Below are 20750 nucleotides of genomic sequence, written 5' to 3'. Positions count from 1 at the left end.
TTCAGGTATACTTATTTTTTTCTATTTGAGCTGGAAGAGACTTATCCTCACCATCGTAGCCAAGTGGACGATCCTTGTTATTGCTTTTTAGGCTGAAATAGATATGTAGAATCTCATGGTCACTCTATTACCAGATAAATATGCTGCTGTAATTGCCACAATGGTGAGGATGGGTCTATCCCAGCTCAAAAAGAAAAAAAATAAGCATATCTGAAAACGACAGGTATGTGTATGTATGAGAGAGAGTAGACTTATTCTTCTCGAGATTAGGTCGGTTACGTGACCTCTGTGATTCTGGGACCTGGGTTCATTTCCCGTACCGGACATCACAATTTCTTCAAAAACTTCTTTGAACTTGGATATTCAGGCTTTGTAGTGACAAGCATATCCAAAAAAGAGCAAAGAATTCAAGAAGTTAAGAGGGCATTGTGGCTATTACAGCTACATATGTATCTGGCAAGAAAGTGACCTGTGAACTCTACATATCATACACACACACACGCAAACACACACACACACACACACACACACATTATATATTATATATATATATATATATATATATATATATATATATATATATATATATATATAGATATATATGTGTGTGTGTGTGTGTGTGTGTGTGTGTGTGTGTGTGTGTGTGTGTGTGTTGACAAAACAATCATAGCTAAAAAGGGGAGTGAAGAGTGAATAAAAGATATGAAAAGAATATGCGACATCGGAAAGGATATATCCTGGTGCGTCCTCAGTGGCTATGAAGGATCCACTTATTTTCTTCCACTTCATTCCTCCTTGTTAAGAGAAGAGGAGAGAGAGAGAAAGAGAGAGAGAGAGAGAGAGAGAGAGAGGAGGAATGATAATCCCGCCATAACGCAGGATTTTCTGTTCCTTCAGTAATCGTACAGAAATCCTTTCCACTTGGTTCGCCCTTCTCACTAACAAAGCCCATCCAGATCTTCCTCAATTTTTTTTTTTCACTTGGTTTCCTTTCGTAACTGTTCGTTTTTATATATATATATATATATATATATATATATATATATATATATATATATATATATATATATATATATATATATATATATATATATATATATATATATATATATATATTATATATATAAATCATATATATATATATATATATATATATATATATATATATATATATATATATATATATATATCTTGTTGAGAGCTTACCATTTCAGTAAAGAAATGGTTAGCTTTGTCTCTCTCTCTCTTTCCAATAGCAATGAATAGATTCGATTAGGAAACATCAATATTCGTTCAGATGAAAATAGCGGCGTAAGAATATCCTTCATTTTCTGTTGCAATGATCCGAGTGTTGGTATGGAATCGGACCCGAGTATCCGATGTGTTGGGTAATTGAATGAGACATTTTATTTATAGTTTGGCCTTGCGGGGAGACGGTCTGTGAATAGCCTTGATTTGATTGTTGTGGCTTATATTTGTCTTCTATTTTCAGTTTGCCATCATTTTAAATGCTTGCTTGATTCATTATTGAGGGGGCATGACATGGCATTATTGCTGTGCGCTTACCGTTGTGGTTTTTTTTTATATGCATAAGCTTTTACAGATGAGCGATTCGTCAGATGTGGACTTCTGTGTATGTTCAGTTGACCTTGTAGTGGCTTAAAGTATAAATGAATATTATAAGTATTCCTGCATAAAATGATGTCTCTTCAAAGATATTTAGATTTGTAAGGCGTTGCAAATTCTCATTTCTTTTGTGCTGTACCTACGGCAATTGAATTATTCATTTAATTTTCTTTTCATGTATTACCTGTAAGGAAAAATTGTATAGTGGACGTGGTACTTTTTCATCGAAGGGCGGGCATTTTGGGCATCCGGCTTCCTGTAGGGAGATTGAGCACGGGCTCTTGCTCCGGTTGGGTGGTTTCGGTGAACGCGACCTGATACCAGCATGGGCCTCTTCACGAAGGCTGGCATTCATTGTTGCCTGCTATTGTGTAAAAGGGAAGACATGATCTGCTGTGGACATTCTATTCAGACCTTCCTTCAGAGAGAGACGTTTTTGAATCTGTACCTTCGAACATTTCCTCTGCTTGTATCTGTTCTAATATGAAGATCAGTTCTATCCTGTGTTTCTAGGGGTTAATGACTTATTTATAAAAAAGAAGGGAAAGTTCGTTTAGAAATAAAGGAATAATATTAAATGTTTATTATGGGTGCATTATGTGATTTATGAAGTAGTGTCACAAGTATAACTCTAAATTCGAGAAGAACAACCTGGAAAGAGCAACAGGGAGTCATTCGGAGAGAGAGAGAGAGAGAGAGAGAGAGAGAGAGAGAGAGAGAGAGAGAGAGAGCCTAAGCACTAGTGTGGTGTTAATGGTGGGTGTGAGAAAGTGATGGGAATGTAAAACTTGAGAATGGGGTTAATCCGTACCCACTTTAAGTAAGCTCAACTTCTCTTGATCAAGACAAGCTATATATATATATATATATATATATATATATATATATATATATATATATATATATATATATATGTATATGTATATGTATATGTATATGATATATATATATATATATATATATATATATATATATATATATATATATATATATATATATATATATATATATATAGTATATGTATATGTATATATATATATATATATATATATATATATAATATATATATATATAGGAATATATATCATTCAAGCTACAAATGTCCTTTAATATCTAATTCGCTCTACCTCGGAATTGATATATTTTCATATATGTACCGAAGGGGAATTTTTTGCTTATAATAATTTCGTCCCCTTATGGGATCGAACCACCGTCCAACGGACAGGCACGAAATCAGGACCGACATTGACGTTACCGATTCGGCTAACAGTGAGGCTATAAGTTTATATCGATTCTGACCTTACATATCACCGTTGAACTCTGTTTTTTCGTAATTAGAATTGATATGAAACCCCCTCTACCATGTTAGCCAATTCAAACGTTTGACGCATATAGCCATATTATGAATTATTGTCACATCACTCTGATTCATATAAATCATTCGAGCAACAAATGGCCTTTAATATCTAATTCGCTCTACCTTGGAATTGATATATTTTCATATATGTACCGAAGGGGAATTTTTTGTTGATAATAATTTCATCCCCTCATGGGATCGAACCACCGTCCAATGGACAGGCACGAAATCAGGACCGACATTGATGTTACCAATTCGGCTAACAGTGAAGCTATAAGTTTATATCGATTCTGACCTTACAAATCACCGTCGAACTCAGTTTTTTCGTAATTAGAATTAATATGAAACCCCCTCTACCATGTTAGCCAATTCGAACGTTTGACGCATGTAGCCATATTATGAATTATTATCACATCTCCGTGATTCATATAAATCATTCGAGCTACAAATTTCCTTTAATATCTAATTTGCTCTACCTCGGAATTTATATATTTTCATTTATGTACCGAAGGGGAATTTTTTGTTGATAATAATTTTTTCACCTCATGGGATCGAACCACTGTCCAACGGACAGGCACGAAATCAGGACCGACATTGACGTTACCGATTTGGCTAACATTGAGGCTATAAGTTTATATCAATTCTGACCTTACAAATCACCGTCGAACTCGGTTTTTTCGTAATTAGAATCAATATGAAACCCCCTCTACCATGATAGCCAATTCAAACGTTTGAAGCACATAACTATATTATGAATTATTATCACATCACAGTTATTCATATAAATAATTCGAGCTACAAATGTCGTTTAATATCTAATTCGCTCTACCTCGGAATTGATATATTTTCATATATGTACCGAAGGGGAATTTTTTGTTGATAATAATTTCGTCCCCTCATGGGATCGAACCACCGTCCAACGGACCGGCACGAAATCGGGACCGACATTGACGTTACTGATTTGGCTAACAGTGAGGCTATAAGTTTATATCGATTCTGATCTTACAAATCACCGTCGAACTCAGTTTTTTTGTAATTAGAATTAATATAAAACCCCCTCTACCATGTTAGCCAATTCGAACGTTTGACGCACATAGCCATATTATGAATTATTATCACATCGCCATGATTCATATAAATCATTCGAGCTACCAATGTCCTTTAATATCTAATTCGCTCTACCTCGGAACTGATATATTTTCATAGATGAACAGAAGGGGAATTTTTTGTTGATAATAATTTCATCCCCTCATGGGATCGAACCACCGTCGTACGGAAACGCACGAAATCAGTACTGACATTGACATTACCAATTCGGCTAACAGTGAAGCTATAAGTTTATATCGATTCTGACCTTACAAATCACCGTTGAACTCAGTTTTTTCGTAATTAGAATTGATATGAAACCCCTTCTCCCATGTTAGCCAATTCGAATGTTCGACGCACGTAGCCATATTATGAATTATTATCACATCACCATGATTCATATAAATCATTTGAGCTACAAATGTCCTTTAGAATCTAATTCACTCTACCTCGGAATTGATATATTTTCATATATGTACCGAAGGGGAATTTATTGTTGATAATAATTTCGTCCCCTCATGGGATCGAACCCACGAAATCAGGACCGACAGTGACGTTACCGAATTACGGTGATGTGATAATAATTCATGATATGGCTACGTGCGTCAAACGTTTGAATTGGCTAACATGGTAGAGGGGGTTTCATATTAATTCTAATTACGAAAAAACTGAGTTCGATGGTGATTTGTAAGGTCAGAATCGATATAAACTTATAGCCTCATTGTTAGCCGAATCAGTAACGTCAATGTCGGTCCTGATTTCATGCCTGTCCATTGGATGGTGGGTCGATCCCATGAGGAGATGAAATTATTATCAACAAAAAATTCCCCTTCGGTACATATATGAAAATATATCAATTGCGAGGTAGAGCGAATTAGATATTAAAGGACATTTGTAGCTCAAATGATTTATATGAATAATGGTGAAGTGATATTAATTCATAATATGGCTACGTGCGTCAAACGTTCGAATTGGCTAACATGGAAGGGGTTTCATATTGATTCTAATTACGGAAAAACCTAGTTCGACGATGATTTGTAAGGTCAGAATCGATATAAACTTATAGCCTTACTGTTAGCCGAATCGGTAACGTCAATGTCGGTCTTGATTTCATGCCTGTCCGTTGGACGGTGGTTCGATCCCATGAGGGAACGAAATTATTATCAACAAAAAATTCCCCTTTGGTACATATATGGAAATACGTATATCAATTCCGAGGTAGAGCTCATTAGATATTAAAGGACATTGGTAGCTCGAATGATTTATATGAATCACGGTGATGTGATAGTAATTCATATATATATATATATATATATATATATATATATATTATATATATATATATATATATGTATATATATATGACAACACATAATTTTTTATGTCATGGGGCAAAATGATTTGCAGAATGATGTGCAGTTACTTGTGACACCTTTTTATTCATGTGTCTGTCCAGAGCTGGACGTATTTCCACGTGACATCAAATTAATTCGTGCAGTATTAAATTATTATTTTTTTTTCGATCCACTGAAATACTACAACGAGATATTTGCTAATGCTGTGTGATGGTCGTTGATTGCAATGCATTTTATGCAGGAATTTTTTAAATTTATTACGGAGTATGTACTGAAGTGTTTTATGTTCCTTTGCAAAGAATTTTACCTGTTAGAATGTAATGAAGTACTTTAGATCTTTCGCAGAAGAACGCATGGAGGTTGTATTCATTTGTTGTTGTAAGCCTTTCCTGTAGGAATTCACGGCAGAGAACATTTTCATGGGTCATCTACCTGTCATAAAGGCATTTTGTTATGGGATAAAGAAAACCGTATTTAAGTTTCATCTAGTGATACGATATTGGCATTTTACTGAAGTGCTGGTTACACTTTATTAAGAATTTTTTCTTCAAAATGTGCTGAAATGTAATATAACCATTACTGGGACATGTAAGCTGATCTCCATACTGAAATCTAAAATGAAGAACTCGTTGAACTAGTATCATACAAGCTACCGTTAAGAGAACTTGACTGAGGCTTGTCCTGCTTTTTATACATGAACGCTTATGGAAAACATATTGAAAGTGCATTGTACCCTCCTTCTTAATCGTGTTCATACATGGGGAGTAGAAACCTATAACCCTTCTCTTGCCAAGAGAGGTTTTGCCGAAAAATGGACCGAAAATTAACAGTTTTAAGCTTCTTAGTAATATTTATTTATTTTAATCTTCACAAATGTATTTAAACCTAATTCAATTCTACCAGTAACATGAGGGGATGACTTCACCGCGCGGATGGCTAGCCTGCACACACGCGATGCGGTCAGCTTTTGTTTTTGTTCGATCATAAAATCGGCGAGCTTTTGTTTCCTCTGAGAATTGTCTTTGTTGTTTTTGCCTTAATCCCTGTGAAGTAAAAGCCTAGAAGCGTAGACCCACAATTCTCACAAAATAAAGAAAATTGTTTTTTTTCTGAATTACGAATAACTTCTGAATGATGGAAAGTTTCCTATGAATTTCATGAAATTTCAAGTCCTGATACGAGTATGGCGTTAAGATTGGTGCCTTTGTAGACGTGACGCGGAATTTTGGAGAACCATAAATAGATTCAACTACTTTCTCAAAAGCGAGCGATGAAAATTCAATTCATTTCAATGAAGAAGGAAAAAACATGATTAGCCATTGAAAATTGAATTTATATTAGAATTAACAGGTTTAAAGGCTTTGTAAGACTGTTTCATTATATATATATATATATATATATATATATATATATATATGTGTGTATATATATATATATATATATATATATATATATATATATATATATATATATATATATGTGTGTGTGTGTGTGTGTGTGTCTGTGTGTGTGTGTGTGTGTGTGAGTGTGTGTATGATATATATGTATGTATGCATGTGTGTATATATATATATATATATATATATATATATATTATATATATATATATATATATATATATATATCACTTGTAGAGCAGCCCACAATTCGTAGTCGTATGGTATGTATAACGGTGGCAGATACTCAGTAAGAGACGTAGGATAATTATTTTATTGTACTAGAAAAGTCGGGTAGTTGAAAAGCCTACGGCTTTATCGTCCATATTTCAGTAACTCGAGAAAGTTGCTATTGCAGAGCATTGATCTACCAGTGGTAGGGGATCGATGGAGGAAGGGGGAAGATTTTTAGTGGAATAAAAAGTTATACGTCTCGCGAGGAGAACTGTTGCCTGTGGTTACCCCCTTTAAGGAGGTCTGTGGAATGTAAATGTATAATTTTGAGTTTTTTACCTTCCATCAGTGATGTGATAAGTTTAATTGTTGAAAGCGTAAGTAAGAGACAGCGTTAGTTGAAAGATTCTGTCTTCAGACATTAGGTGGCAGAACTGGAAAAGGAAAAACATCAGTTGGAAAAAATTCCTAATGATCAACAACTGCTCAGGGGCTGTTCACCCAGGTTCGCCGAGGCTGCAAGCGCCAAAAGGTAGTTGGGTTGTCAATGCAGTGTGGCTATTTGGTAGTCATGGATGTAGATCTGTGTTATTTTGAAAGACGCTTTTGTACCTCTTTCTGGTATCTTCTGAATAATTCCATACTAAATGCTTGGGATCATTCATGGGGAATGATGACTCCGGTTTCGTCTCTGGCAGGATCTGAAGCTTACAGAGGTCTGGGAATATTTTGGATTGAAGGAGTGAGGAGAGCACTCGTGCATGGAGTTCCTTTGCCTTCAAAGGAAGGGGGTCAAGATGTGGTAGGAAGTAGGTGTGGACGAGGGATGAGGCTGTGGTGTCTCTCCAACGAACTGAGATTTTCATGGGTTGTTTTGTTGTCTTTTGCTTTGTTGCTTGAAGAAAATTTGCTACTTGATGAGGTGCTATCTCAGATTCTTTTCTGTCTTGATGGATGTGTCCTTGTTTGAACTATGCATCGGTTGTTCAGCTGCCACTGACTTGTTTGATTCATGCATAGGCATTACTTAAGGTTGTTTGCAGCGTCCCTTGGACCCCCAACTGCAACACCTTTCATTCCTTATACTGTACTTCCGTTCATATTCTTTATTTTTGTTCATCTTACTTTTCACCCTCTGCAACACTTGTCTCAGATTGCAACTTTGAGGTTTTCCTGCTTTTATACCTTTCAAACCTTCCTTTCAGCGCTGAATGACCTCTTAGTTTCAAGCGCTTGGCCTTTGGCCTAAATTCTGTATTCTATTCTATAAGGTGGTTCAGAACAGTTTGGATACTTGGAAATGGGTGGCTCGCCTTTTTTTGGTAAGAAAAGGCCTTAGAAGCGGTACCTTTGCAGTTTTCAGCAACTGTTTTTTTTTGTGCTTCTTTTTCTTCTTCTTCTTAAAGATCGCCAGTCAGTTGCCTCACTCCACTTTGGTTTGAAACCTCCACGTTCGACCAACTACCTGGTTCTTAATTCACTTCTGAAGTCAGTAGAGGAGCTAAGAGTATATATATATATATATATATATATATATATATATATTATGTAATAATATATATATATACATATACACACATATACATACATATATACATACGTATTATGTATGTGATGTACATAATATCGAATATATAGATATATATATATATATATATATATATATATATATATATATATATATTATATATATATGTGTGTGTGTGTGTGTGTGTTTGTGTGTGTGTGCATGTATATGTATATGAACATGTATGTATATATATATATATATATATATATATATATATATATATATATATATATATATATACGTATAGGATATGTGGCAGCTAGAAAGTTGGAAGTGTGATACTCATAGGGGTGCGAATTAGCACAAAAGTTGGCATTGGTGAAAAGGGCTGAGTTATTAGAGCTGATTTGGTTATATAGTGAGAGTTTAGGTAATTGTTTAATAAAAAGGGTTGATTATTAATTGTTAAATGTCACATGATGTGAGGTGGTGTTGGTGTTCATGAAATGAAGAAATAAGGTGATATTTTAAGTGTGTGAGCGCTGTTTTTGTACAATGAGTTTCGACATGCTGGTGGAGAGGCTGTTTGTGAAGGTGCATGACAAATATATATAATATATAATATTATATTATATATATATATATATATATATATATATATATATATATATATGTGTGTGTGTGTGTGTGTGTATATATATATATATATATATATGTTATATAAGATAATATATATGTATACAAAATATATATATATATATATATATATATATATATACATAGTATATATATTTATATTTATGATATATAGGTATATATATATATTATATATATATATATATATATATATATATATATATATGTATGTTTCTTAATAAAAAATTGAGTGGAAGAAAATAGACTAATTCTTCTCCGTTGATGCCATCCCAGAATAGCTGTGAGGATTGGCCAATGAATTTCTCTGGGGAGCGACTGGGAAATCTAAGCGAATTTCGGTCGTTTTGGGTGGTGGCTGTGATAGGGGCGAAGGGACTAGTTTTATTCCATCCCGGCGCCTGAGAGTACACCTTCGGGAGCCGAGGGGATTACGGGCTATCGCTGTCCTTTTCTTCGTAGGTGGGTTAATCATTTATATATATTGGGATTCTGGATAATAGGTACTTATTTGTTTTACATGTCTATCTTTCTATCTATGCATCGAGGTATCTATCTATCTACCTGTCTATCCATGTATATATATATATATCCTATATATATATATAAAATAACAGGATCTCATAAAAACACCAAAATATAGAGAGAAAAAACTATATTTCAGAGACTGCTGTCTCCTTCTTCAGGTAATATTTATAGCATATAATAGATGTATTATATATACCACCTATATATTTATATATAATATATATAAATGTATATATATGTATATAATTATATATAAATTAATAACACGACTATGCATAGATTACATTAGTTAACAGAGAAATATCCACGTTACATATGTTAACGTTGCCAACATTAATCGCATGATATGCTGCGCTCCTTCATAACCCACCGTGGTGGTACGTGGATGAAGGTGGACTTTTCGTTTAAGGCAGGTAATTTGAGATGGATGGTTATTCAGCTAATTTAAAGAATATAATCGTTTAGGAAAGTTTATGAATTGTAGGAAATATGTGATCTACGAGAAAGACAGAAAGGAAGACAAAGCGGTCGATATGGCATTAATATTCATACGTCGTCAGACCTTTTCAAAATCGGCCATCATTGAAAAGGCGTTGATAAAGGAACTTGTATGATTTGGATTACAGAAGGGTTGTCATAATTTTTCGCCATTTTTCTAGGTAGAATTGTTCCACTTCGTTTAACTTTGGTAGTTTTATCATATCACACGCTACGATGAACGACGTGAATTAAGAAATAGGGAATTCTTTTTCCTTTTATTTTAATTTATTGGAACCGTAAGAATTCGATGTCATCCTACCCCCATTCTCTTCCCCCCTCCGCCCAACACTCATCTTTTCTAAGTTACTCAAGTGAAAAGATAGACTATATATAATGCTAATACTATCCATGGAGTTATTTTGTGTTTGAATGTCATTTATTCGCTTATATAAATCAAACTAGCCAAGTTAGTTCAAGACTCTGGTATTCTTTCTTATGAAAATATGTTGTTTTTCTCTTATTGTAATACAATCATATAAGATTTTGAGTGAATATCCACGGGAAGAGAGAGAGAGAGAGAGAGAGAGAGAGAGAGAGAGAGAGAGAGAGAGAGAGAGAGAGAGTTTTTATTTGGCTTTCACCTAACATTTTCAAGTAAGAATGAAGAAACCGCCTTCATAATGTGAAAATAATAAAAATACATGAAACGCATATTGTACATTAAATGGGTTTTCATTAGTGCTCGCTCTTTATCTTTTTACGAACATACACACACACACACGCACGCACACACACACACACACACACACACACACACATATATATATATATATATATATATATATATATATATAATATATTATATATATATATATATATATATATATATGATATACATATATCTTGTACTTATACAATCTTACAAGAGGTGGCGCCAGAAGGTGTTTTCTATATAGATCAGCAAGACGTTTTGGGATGAAGTTGCTAGTCCAAAGGGCTTGTATGCTTAAGTCGTTAGGAATTGTTTTGTGGTCGCTTATTCAGGAACTGACCAGACCCAACGTCGCTGAACGTCGCTTACCGAACGCCCCACTGTATAGCGTACGTGAATGAGAATACTGATTAAAGAGAATGAGTGAGAAGAAAATCCCCCTCTCTTGTAAACCCCCCCTTCCATGCTGATAACTAAGGCACCGGGAGCCAATCCAAGCAGGTCTAATGTGAGGTCAGGGAGGCTTGTAAAGGGCCCTAGAAATTAGATTCAAGTTTGAGCATTGCCTTTTAAATCTGGGCTCAAGTTTCACTTCATTTCCTGGAGGAGGAGGAAGAGGAGGAGAAGAAGAAGCCGAGGTCTGTGTTCCGATGGGAACGCGTTCATTTCCTTTCCTTTCTCCAGTCTGTCGGTCGTTGTCTTTTTCGCTTCTTGTTCTCTCGTCCGTTGTCTTAGTTTCTCCCACTTTACTTTCATGCATTTTGTCTCTTTATTTTCTTGAATTTCGTTCCTTTCTCTTCTCAACAATGTAGAAGGCTATAGCGCTGTTGTAATTGCAATTATCTATGGTTGCTTTTTTTCCCATGACTGTTTAATGAATCTTGCAGGAAAAATTCACGTTGGATCCTTTTTGACCTCCGCCATCTCTCCCACTGATACACTTCATCTCCCCACATCCTCCCCCAACTGGTTCAGTTAGCTGTAAGCAGGACTATAGCCGCATCTCTCAGCCTTTCAACTTGGTCTTCCGCATAGAGCGTAATTAAATAATGTTGATTCGAGCGTAATCTACTTCCTCTACCACTAAAAAATCCCTCCTTTTCCATCCTGGCTTATCGACATCCACACCAACCCTCACTGAAGGACACCAAAAGATCTGAAGTAATTTCCAGTCCTACAGTTTTCATGTGGGTTTTCAGTAGAAAAGAACAGCTGGTGGTGAGAGTGACAGTGAAAAAAACCCGTTCTTGTGAAGGAAGCTTATTCTGACAACAAATGAGTCTCTGTACGCTCTTGTTTAGAGAGAGATTTGTGTGCATGATGTCAGCTGAAACGGACCTTAGTCATTTTATATTTATTTTCACTCTATGAAAACAGACATATACTTATCATTTATCAGTGCCCTTATTTGTCAACTCAGTTTCGCGGAATGCCACTCTTGGCTATGTTTTCACTTCCTTGGGTGTCAGCTGAATTTCTTAATAACAGGTAAATAGAATTTCATAAAACTTGTAAGATTTATTCATTTGGTCACCTCTCGAGACAGTTCATTAACTTGAAAGAGAAATCCAAGCATAGTTGAAGGTTTGATGCACTTGAAACTATCTTAGCTCTGAGATGATTCAAAATAGGTCATATAGCATTATGTATGACAATTTTCATCTCACTGTGTCCTCCAGTTCTTGAATTATTGTGCTAACATAAAAAAAAAAAAAAAAAAAAAAAAACGAGTTTCCGGTGGTTTGAGGGTCTCATAACCGACTACATACTATTTGAGTGGCTTTGACAGGGGATGGGTTGAAGGGGGTCACACTTTTTGCAAAATGAAGTAAGGGAAATTAATTAACTGACCACATAACCCCTTTCATGACCGCTGAAAGTTTGTTTCAGTGGACCCTATATATCGGAAATTATTTTGTGGTAGGAAATGGCAGTCCATTAAAACGAATTAGCGCATATTCAAGCGAGGTCATATTTTATTCTTTAGTAGATGACCCTTTTTTGTATATCTTTATGATGAGTTTTAATGAGACTCTATTTCAGGCAGTGGAATGGTGACATGGCAAACGAAAAATACAGAATTAAACGAAAATCGTTTTACTTTGCATTTCTGTAGCGATATAAGATTTGAAATTTGTATGAAGTTTTCAATCTGTAATTGAATAAGGTAACGTAATTAGTCAATTATATATATATATATATATATATATATATAATATATATATATATTATATTAGATATAGATATAAATTATACTATGCTAGATATATAACATCAACATAGATTCAATATAATATACTACATAGATAAATGTGACATACAATACACACATACATATACCATACATACACACAACACACACACACACAAAACAATGAATTATATATATATAATATATAAATATATATATATGTGTGTGTGTGTGTGTGTGTGTGTGTGTGTGTGTCTGTGTGTGTGTAAAACGTACTGATGTACCTCGTGGCATCAGCTCGCTGTGCGTCCCTCATCAAGGGATCATTCCAGTATTAAAACTGGAGAGAATTATTCAGTAATTAATACAAAGGAAAAAAGTGCCCCCAATTACAAAGGTTTTCCACATAATAATGGCCTGTCAGCTTTATGGCAGTGATCAGCTTAATTATGCATTTCTCTCTCCCACCCTGTGGATAAGGTATTTCTCTCTCTCTCTCTCTCTCTCTCTCTCTCTCTCTCTCTCTCTCTCTCTCTCTCTGTCTGAGAGCTAAGCAATTTTCTTTCCTGAAATATTTGTCTTATTTGGATGATCATACGGGAACCTAATTACACTGGAGGTTTTTCCTCTCTTTCTTTCCCATCACACGAGTCCTCCTCAAATCCACTTTGAATATCAGTAAGTCATTTTAAAATCACAATTTCTTTTCAAAATCTGTCGCGTCAGAGCATCATTTTGCAATATAACAGACGACAGGTTGTCCTCAACCGTAAGGGACGAGAGGTGAAAGCTACATAAAAGTTTCTCCAACATTTTTCTAGCAGATGCCGATGGCAGGGGCAACCTAATACTCGAAGATTATAATTAAAACAAGTTTATACCGAAGATGCTTCGGCATAATCGAGTTTTCTGGTCACCGTATACTGCTGTATGAAAGACTCAGCCACAGCCCGGTGGTAGCCAGTGTTGTTGTCACCTATAGCGGTGCCAGACGCTCGATCATGGCTAACTTGACCTTAAATAAAGTAAAAACTACCGAGGCTAGAGGGCTGCAATTTGGTATGTTTGATCAGCATACCAATTTGCAGCCCTCTAGCCCCGGCAGTTTTTGAGGTCTAATCGTAGCTCTACTGTAGAGGGAAAGTAGGGAATGAAGCAGCTCTCTTGCCTCCGTGCCATAGATAGAGTTATTTCTGCTAGTTTATCATTACTTTTAACATTCTCATTCCTGTGTTCATTGATTAGCTTCCAGTGTTATTTCTTATTAATATTTAATATTGATTTAACCATTCCTTTCATTATTTTTCGTTTCCTTTCATTATTTTTCGTTTCCTTTCATTATTTTTCGTTATCTTCATTTTATATGATATATGATTTTCCCAATCTTTTTAGTTTATATGTTTGGAAATATTAAATAAAATGAATGAATATCATTTAATCGTTTTTGTCAGTAGTGTTTTTAATCTCATTTTAGACAGATGCGGATATAAATATTCACTTTATCAAAATTCAGTGTTTTCCTTTGTACATCATTTGAAAAACTTGTGTTTGTTTCGTCTTTTGTTTCAAACTCCCAACCATCTGCACTACTTAACAGAACTGGCTTCGTCTCTTATTCCGTTTTACACAAGACTACATCAGGTCATCTTAGTCCAAATCCAATCAACCAGCCAGAATAGGTTTGGACGGCCATTTTGGGCATTTTCAGATTTCCACCCTTGCCATTGAAATTCTTGTTACGACGTATTTTGTTAATCCGCATGATATATAAAGTCAAGGTACGAATGTCTGTAGGTTATTTTTTCACATACATATAAGCACGGACCATGCTAATGAGTCCTTCATTTGAGTTGACTAAAACAATCCTCAGTTACATATGTATGACTGTAACACTTGCCGTAAGAAAAGGAAAAGTACCCGAAGAACAAAGCGAGATCACGTCTTTTTTAACGGTTAAAATAGACCTATATTGGCTATCCAGAACAAGAGAGGAGGGTAAAAATTGCATTTAATATTCATCACTTCATATGCTAGATGATTTTCTCCGTTCTTTCACTCCCAATAAAAATTTTATGTTAGCTGGCTCTAAAAGCAATCACATTCGTGTCACAAAGTGTTTAATTTTTCTCCTTCTTCCTTTGTGCTCCCACAGGTCTCCTTCGGCTCGGTGTCTCCCGCCCTGAGCGACCGGTCGTCTTTTCCGCGCTTCATCCGCACGGTGGCGCCGGATTCCTCGCACAACGCAGCCAGGCTGGCCTTCCTGACGCACTATTCCTGGAGCACTGTGGCCACCATCTCCGAAAATCACGACATGTACACTTTGGTGAGTACTACACCCTGGTAATAAGTCACGTCTCTTAATTCAGCATTTCTTCCTTTCATGGGAAATGTGTCAGTCATCGAGCGCCACTCTTCAGGGTTTCCGCACAATTTAGTCGTTTTGTGCAGGATCCCGTGATAGCTCGTGTGGACATAGTAAACCAATGATCATCACTCTGTGGACTCTGCCACGCATGCGCAGCAGAGACGTAAACTACCCCCGATTTGTCAGACCATCGGCCAATAATTCCGTTAGTCTTGGCTGACAACAGAATGGGTTTAAATGAAGGCCAATTCAGAATAAAATGGTGCTATGATGGATGTAATCTGTTGGCTGGAATTTTAATGACTTCATCACATAATTAATCTAATATAGCGTGCATCGTCTTTCTCTCTCTCTCTCTCTCTCTCTCTCTCTCCCTCTCTCAGGAGACTTCATTTTGGGTATCCCCTTTGGTTGAAAGTTTCTGTTATAACAATGATATATTTACTGTTGTTGTTGTAGAATTTGCTGGCTTTATGCCAGCACGGGCTTTTAATATTGGATGCCCATTAATTCATAGGTATTTACTGCGCCTAGTGCTACATTTCTTCTAAAGACAGAATGTAGAATTCTTCAAATGCTTTCTTTAGGCGAGTCCTATACACTTCCTTCTTTTAAGAGGCAATCCGTCGCTTTTTTTTGTAGGGGGGAGGGGGGTTTAGGTCACATCCGGTATTTCATTCTCCTTTTTTCCTTCCCTTAATCTTAGATTGGGCTTATAGGATACTTACGTATAGTAGCACATTCTGTATTCTTCCTTATAAACAACAAAGCACTTGTTTATGTCTAATCATGTAATTGGGTTTGTGAGAAAATAGATTCCTGCACACACTCATAGCTTATGTGTTATATATATATATATATATATATATATATATATATATATATATATAATATATATATATATATGTATACTATATATATATGTATATTATATATATATATATATATATATATATATATATATATATATATAATAATAAAATGTTGTGATGTGCGGATATATATATATATATATATATATATATATATAATATAATATTATATATATATGATTGTGTATGTGCGCGGTCGCGCGTGCATCTGTGTGTGTATGCAGGATAGCGTAGCGTATTGATTTTCACCATAATTTAATTAATCTGATATAAAACAACAAGATACGAGTCGACTTGATTTCGAAATAGGTTAAGACTCGTTAATTTGAAGGTAATTGCAAGAAAACTACTCTGCACAAACCTCCGTTGTAGAACCCGCAGTGCTTCGGGTCTTCTTCTTTATTGTTTATCTTTTAATTATGAAACTGGAGTAGAAGCGCAAATGAAAATACGACGCACTTCATTAAGATCCGGCCAAGTATATGACTTTTTAATTAAGCGGGTAATCCAGGCATCGGTTATTTGAAGATTTCGCTTTCCGTAATAGAATATTGGTGAGGCCGCTTGAATGTATTGTAAAGCCTCTTTATTAATACGTTTCGAATTTTTGATAAGCCTGCATTTGCGCTCAGTGAATGGGTGGGTAACCGATGTGAAATAGATTTTGCGACAAATCAATGGCGGTTCAAATAAACTCGAAGATGTGGAATGAAATCCAATTACGGGACGAATAAAAAATACACTGTGTTGACTGGCGAGCAAAAAAAAAAAAAAAAAAAAAAAAAAAAAAGTTCAGGTATTGCTCTGTAAAAAAAGATCCATAAATCAATCATATCATTGCGTAGTGTTAACTTCGGTACGAGTTAAGAATGCATGATTATGTCGCCTGACTTGACTTCGATCGTTAATTCAGCTGAATGATGTCAACCGTTATTTAACCGACTTAAAGGCCCTTTATACATCCTAACTTCATCGTCGTTCATGTTATGAAGGTCCTGAGTTGTTAACAACTCAAAGTTAGCAAAGCTTCTCCACTCAAGTGACGGACGTGAATCAGCGTCGGTCCAGGTGCTGCCAAACTTTAGGGACCCTCTTCTTGGTTGGTTGGTTGGTTGGTTAGGCCGAGCACCAAGGCCCACAACCAGCCTCTTCCTCTCTTGAACAAGTGACCCCGCGCGTGACCCGCACCAGGTCACCCTTTGAGGAGAACAATGATGAAGTTACGATGCAAAAAGGCGAGTTAGGTCTCGTAAGAGAAGTGTAGAAAGGAAATGATCTTTGGTGGACTGGCATCATTGATAATTTTATGTAAGCTACGGTTGCAACTTTACGTATGTTCATCGGGAGAGGATGGAACTTGCAACGAATTTTGCCCTTTTTTGCAGATTCTGACGTCTTTTTGCCAACAATGGTACGGAAAAGTGTTCAAGCTGTCTTACGGACGCACTCGTTCTATACGTAAACAAGTATTATTCCGTTCTTGAAGGAGGGTCTTGGATGCATGTAGTAGTGTATAATATTTAATACCATCCACTGTATATGCATATCGTTCACTCTGAACGTTTCAGTTGAGGCTGCTGGGTATCTGTAGAAATGGTTTGGCGTTTCCTCGCCGATGCGGGAGCAGAAGCGTGTGCTGACATAAGGCCAGATAATTTTAAAACAACTAGTGAACCGAATTTTACCCATTGAATTTGGTCCTGTGTGGAGTGAATCATTGGTTTCTGGCTAATCGACCGAGACAGGAGAGTTCATTTCTGTTTCTACGCGCATTTTATTTGATACTTGACAAGGAAGAAAGTATACTGATTTTATAAGATATTCAGAAAATGTCAATTTAGAGTAAAATGCAAACGAAGCGCAGTCGCCTTGTTGGAAATTTATTCTTTCTTAGGTATGTATCTCGTGCAACTGGAACTTCAGAAGTTCAGGCGAAGATACAATGTATCACTCACCTAATACTATTCCCCTCCCATTTTCATACATTTTTATGTATTCATTGATTTATTTCTTTCTATTTTAATTAGTGAGATCTCTTCTTTTTTTTATTTCTCTCTGTCTCCTCTTACTTCTTCCTAACGAAGTACATTTTCTTTGGAAGCTTGTATTTCAAGTCAGTGGCCCCTGTGGGTTTTCTTCCATGTGAATAGGTCCATCTTCTGAATTACTTACTATATATTATATATATATATATTATATATATATATATATATATATATATATATATATATATATATATGGGTGTGTGTGTGTGTGTGTGTGTGTGTGTGTGTGGAGAATAATAAGTAAACATTATGTATATGCCAAGAATTAGGCGAGCATTCTTCGGAAGTCCTATGAAACTTGGACATATAGCAATTCTTTTTTTTTTTGGCCTTCAGTTGAAGACCACCAGAGGCCAGGTTATTGTTCTGTTACCCTGGTCTTATGTCTGCACGGGCTCTTGCATGAATGCGGGCAGACTTGAAAGCCAAGGCTAGCCATATGGAAATTATTTTAAGGAGTGTAATGCTTTTTCAGAAAAAAAAGTAAGAAATACGCCGAAGTTTTCTCGTTGCGATCAAGTTTTCTGTACAGCATATAATGCTGTTAGAGCCGTGTTCCATGAAACTTTCAACCACGGCCCGGTGGTGGTCTGTCTTATAGAGTTGCCAGAGAACGAACATGGCTAACTCTAACCGTAAATAAAATAAAAACTGCTGAGGCTAGAGGGCTGCAATTTGGTATGTTTGATGACTGGAGTGTTGATGACCAACATACCAATTGCAGGCCTCCGTAGGTTTTTATCTCTGACTGCGGACAGAAGAAGTGCGGGCAGACAGACAAAGCCATCTCAATAGTTTTTTTTTTTTCTTTTTTTTCAGAAAACTAAAAATGGAAATACCTCTACAAGGTCCAACCAAAGGAATGTGTATTTCTCTCGGAAAAACGAAATTTCCTTAAAAGCCCAAAAATAGTGATGTATACTTTTTTTGAGGATTCCAGCAGCCATCCCGATGCAGGAGAGCCGAAAATGTTCTCCAGTAACCCTGTAATCCAGACCAGTCTGATCGTTTTCCCTCCTGAAGAACCTGAAGAAGAGGAGACGATCTCAGGTCCGTTTTCTATTTGTGTCGTCCGGATCAGGTGGCGTCTCCTCCTCCCCTTCCTTCCAGTTCCCTGGAATTCTTTAATGAATCTTTCCAGATCTCTGTCTGAGGTCTGATTTCTTATTGGCTGTTCTCATTTTGCTATGGAGAAAATAAAGCCACCTGAACCTCTCGCATTGGTGGTTTGTGAACTTTATTTTATAGCTGACGCTGATGCAGTTATATATAGTTGTTTTACTTCCAGTAAGGTGGAGTCAAAGGTCTAGTAACTCCAGTTCTACCCGTTTTTTAGACAAGTATGCGTAAATACAAGCTTATATTCAAGGGATGAAGTTCAATGATAGATGATTGATAGATTTTTCTTTTGGGATCAGGTTTGTTTTGTGGTGCCGAACCCTTCTCGATTTCCGTACCATAACACAGGGGCTTCATCCTCGATTGGGAGTTCTTGGCTTTTTCTAGCTGAACGATGTCTTCCGGTAACTCAGTGGCAACAAATATAAATGACACACGTATATATATATATATATATATATATATATATATATAATATATATATATATATATAGTATATATATTTATTTATATATATTAAGTAGAAGTTAAGAATGAATGCATATCTTTGTGAGGAATATTGGCTGGCGGAAAAAAAAAACCATGTATGGTAGCAGTTAAAACATGTAATCTTTATGCTGCAAAACGGCGGTCCACACAAGCCTTTCTCCTCCTTGCCACCAGTTAGCGCGTGCACGCACAACACACACACACACACTTTCGTTCTCTCTCGTGGTCCCAGTGTTTCCAATTATGAATGTCTACCGTCGATATTTTTCGAGTTCAAATTACGGAGAAGAATGCAAATAAGACGAGTAAACACAATACGAGTCGTAACAGAACGTATCCATGCAGACAACAGAAACGCCAGGAAAAACTGAAAGGAAAACGACCAGATTCATCCTCAAGACCGATGGCTGGACATTTCTCGGCCCAAGCGAATCAAATCACAATTAGAGTCCTTCGCTTCTTTTAAATCTTGAGTTTCTCTGAACCCAACAAAGACTCGCTCCACAATCCGTATCGAACAGCGCTTTTTATTTCTTTTCACCTCATTTCCTGGAATGATTTTCAAGAATATTTTACCTCTTTTACCTATTGTTACTGGCAGTTGGGGAGTTTCTCTTGATGAACTTGTATGTGTGTGTGTGTGTGTGGACATATGTGCGAGTCTTAATGTATACAGAATGTAGAATTGCATTAACGAGTGTGTTAGCGCAAATGATTTTGTATATACATACATACATACATAGAGTGGGTG

The 20750-nt window shown here is 35.9% G+C and overlaps 1 protein-coding gene across 1 annotated transcript in view; it reads left to right on the top strand.

Annotated features, from left to right (window-relative positions):
• The window catches only part of LOC135196983 (uncharacterized), a 568012-nt gene that overhangs the window by 204467 nt on the left and 342795 nt on the right, over positions 1–20750 (top strand). The window contains exon 4 of the mRNA XM_064223859.1: positions 15262–15432. Coding sequence (XP_064079929.1) covers positions 15262–15432 — 171 coding nt within the window. The remainder of the gene's footprint in view (positions 1–15261; positions 15433–20750) is intronic.

Source organism: Macrobrachium nipponense, chromosome 18, assembly GCF_015104395.2.
Source record: "Macrobrachium nipponense isolate FS-2020 chromosome 18, ASM1510439v2, whole genome shotgun sequence".
NCBI lineage: Eukaryota > Metazoa > Arthropoda > Malacostraca > Decapoda > Palaemonidae > Macrobrachium > Macrobrachium nipponense.
The sequence above is the reverse complement of the archived record's forward strand: the minus strand, read 5'-3'. Positions and strand labels throughout refer to the sequence as shown.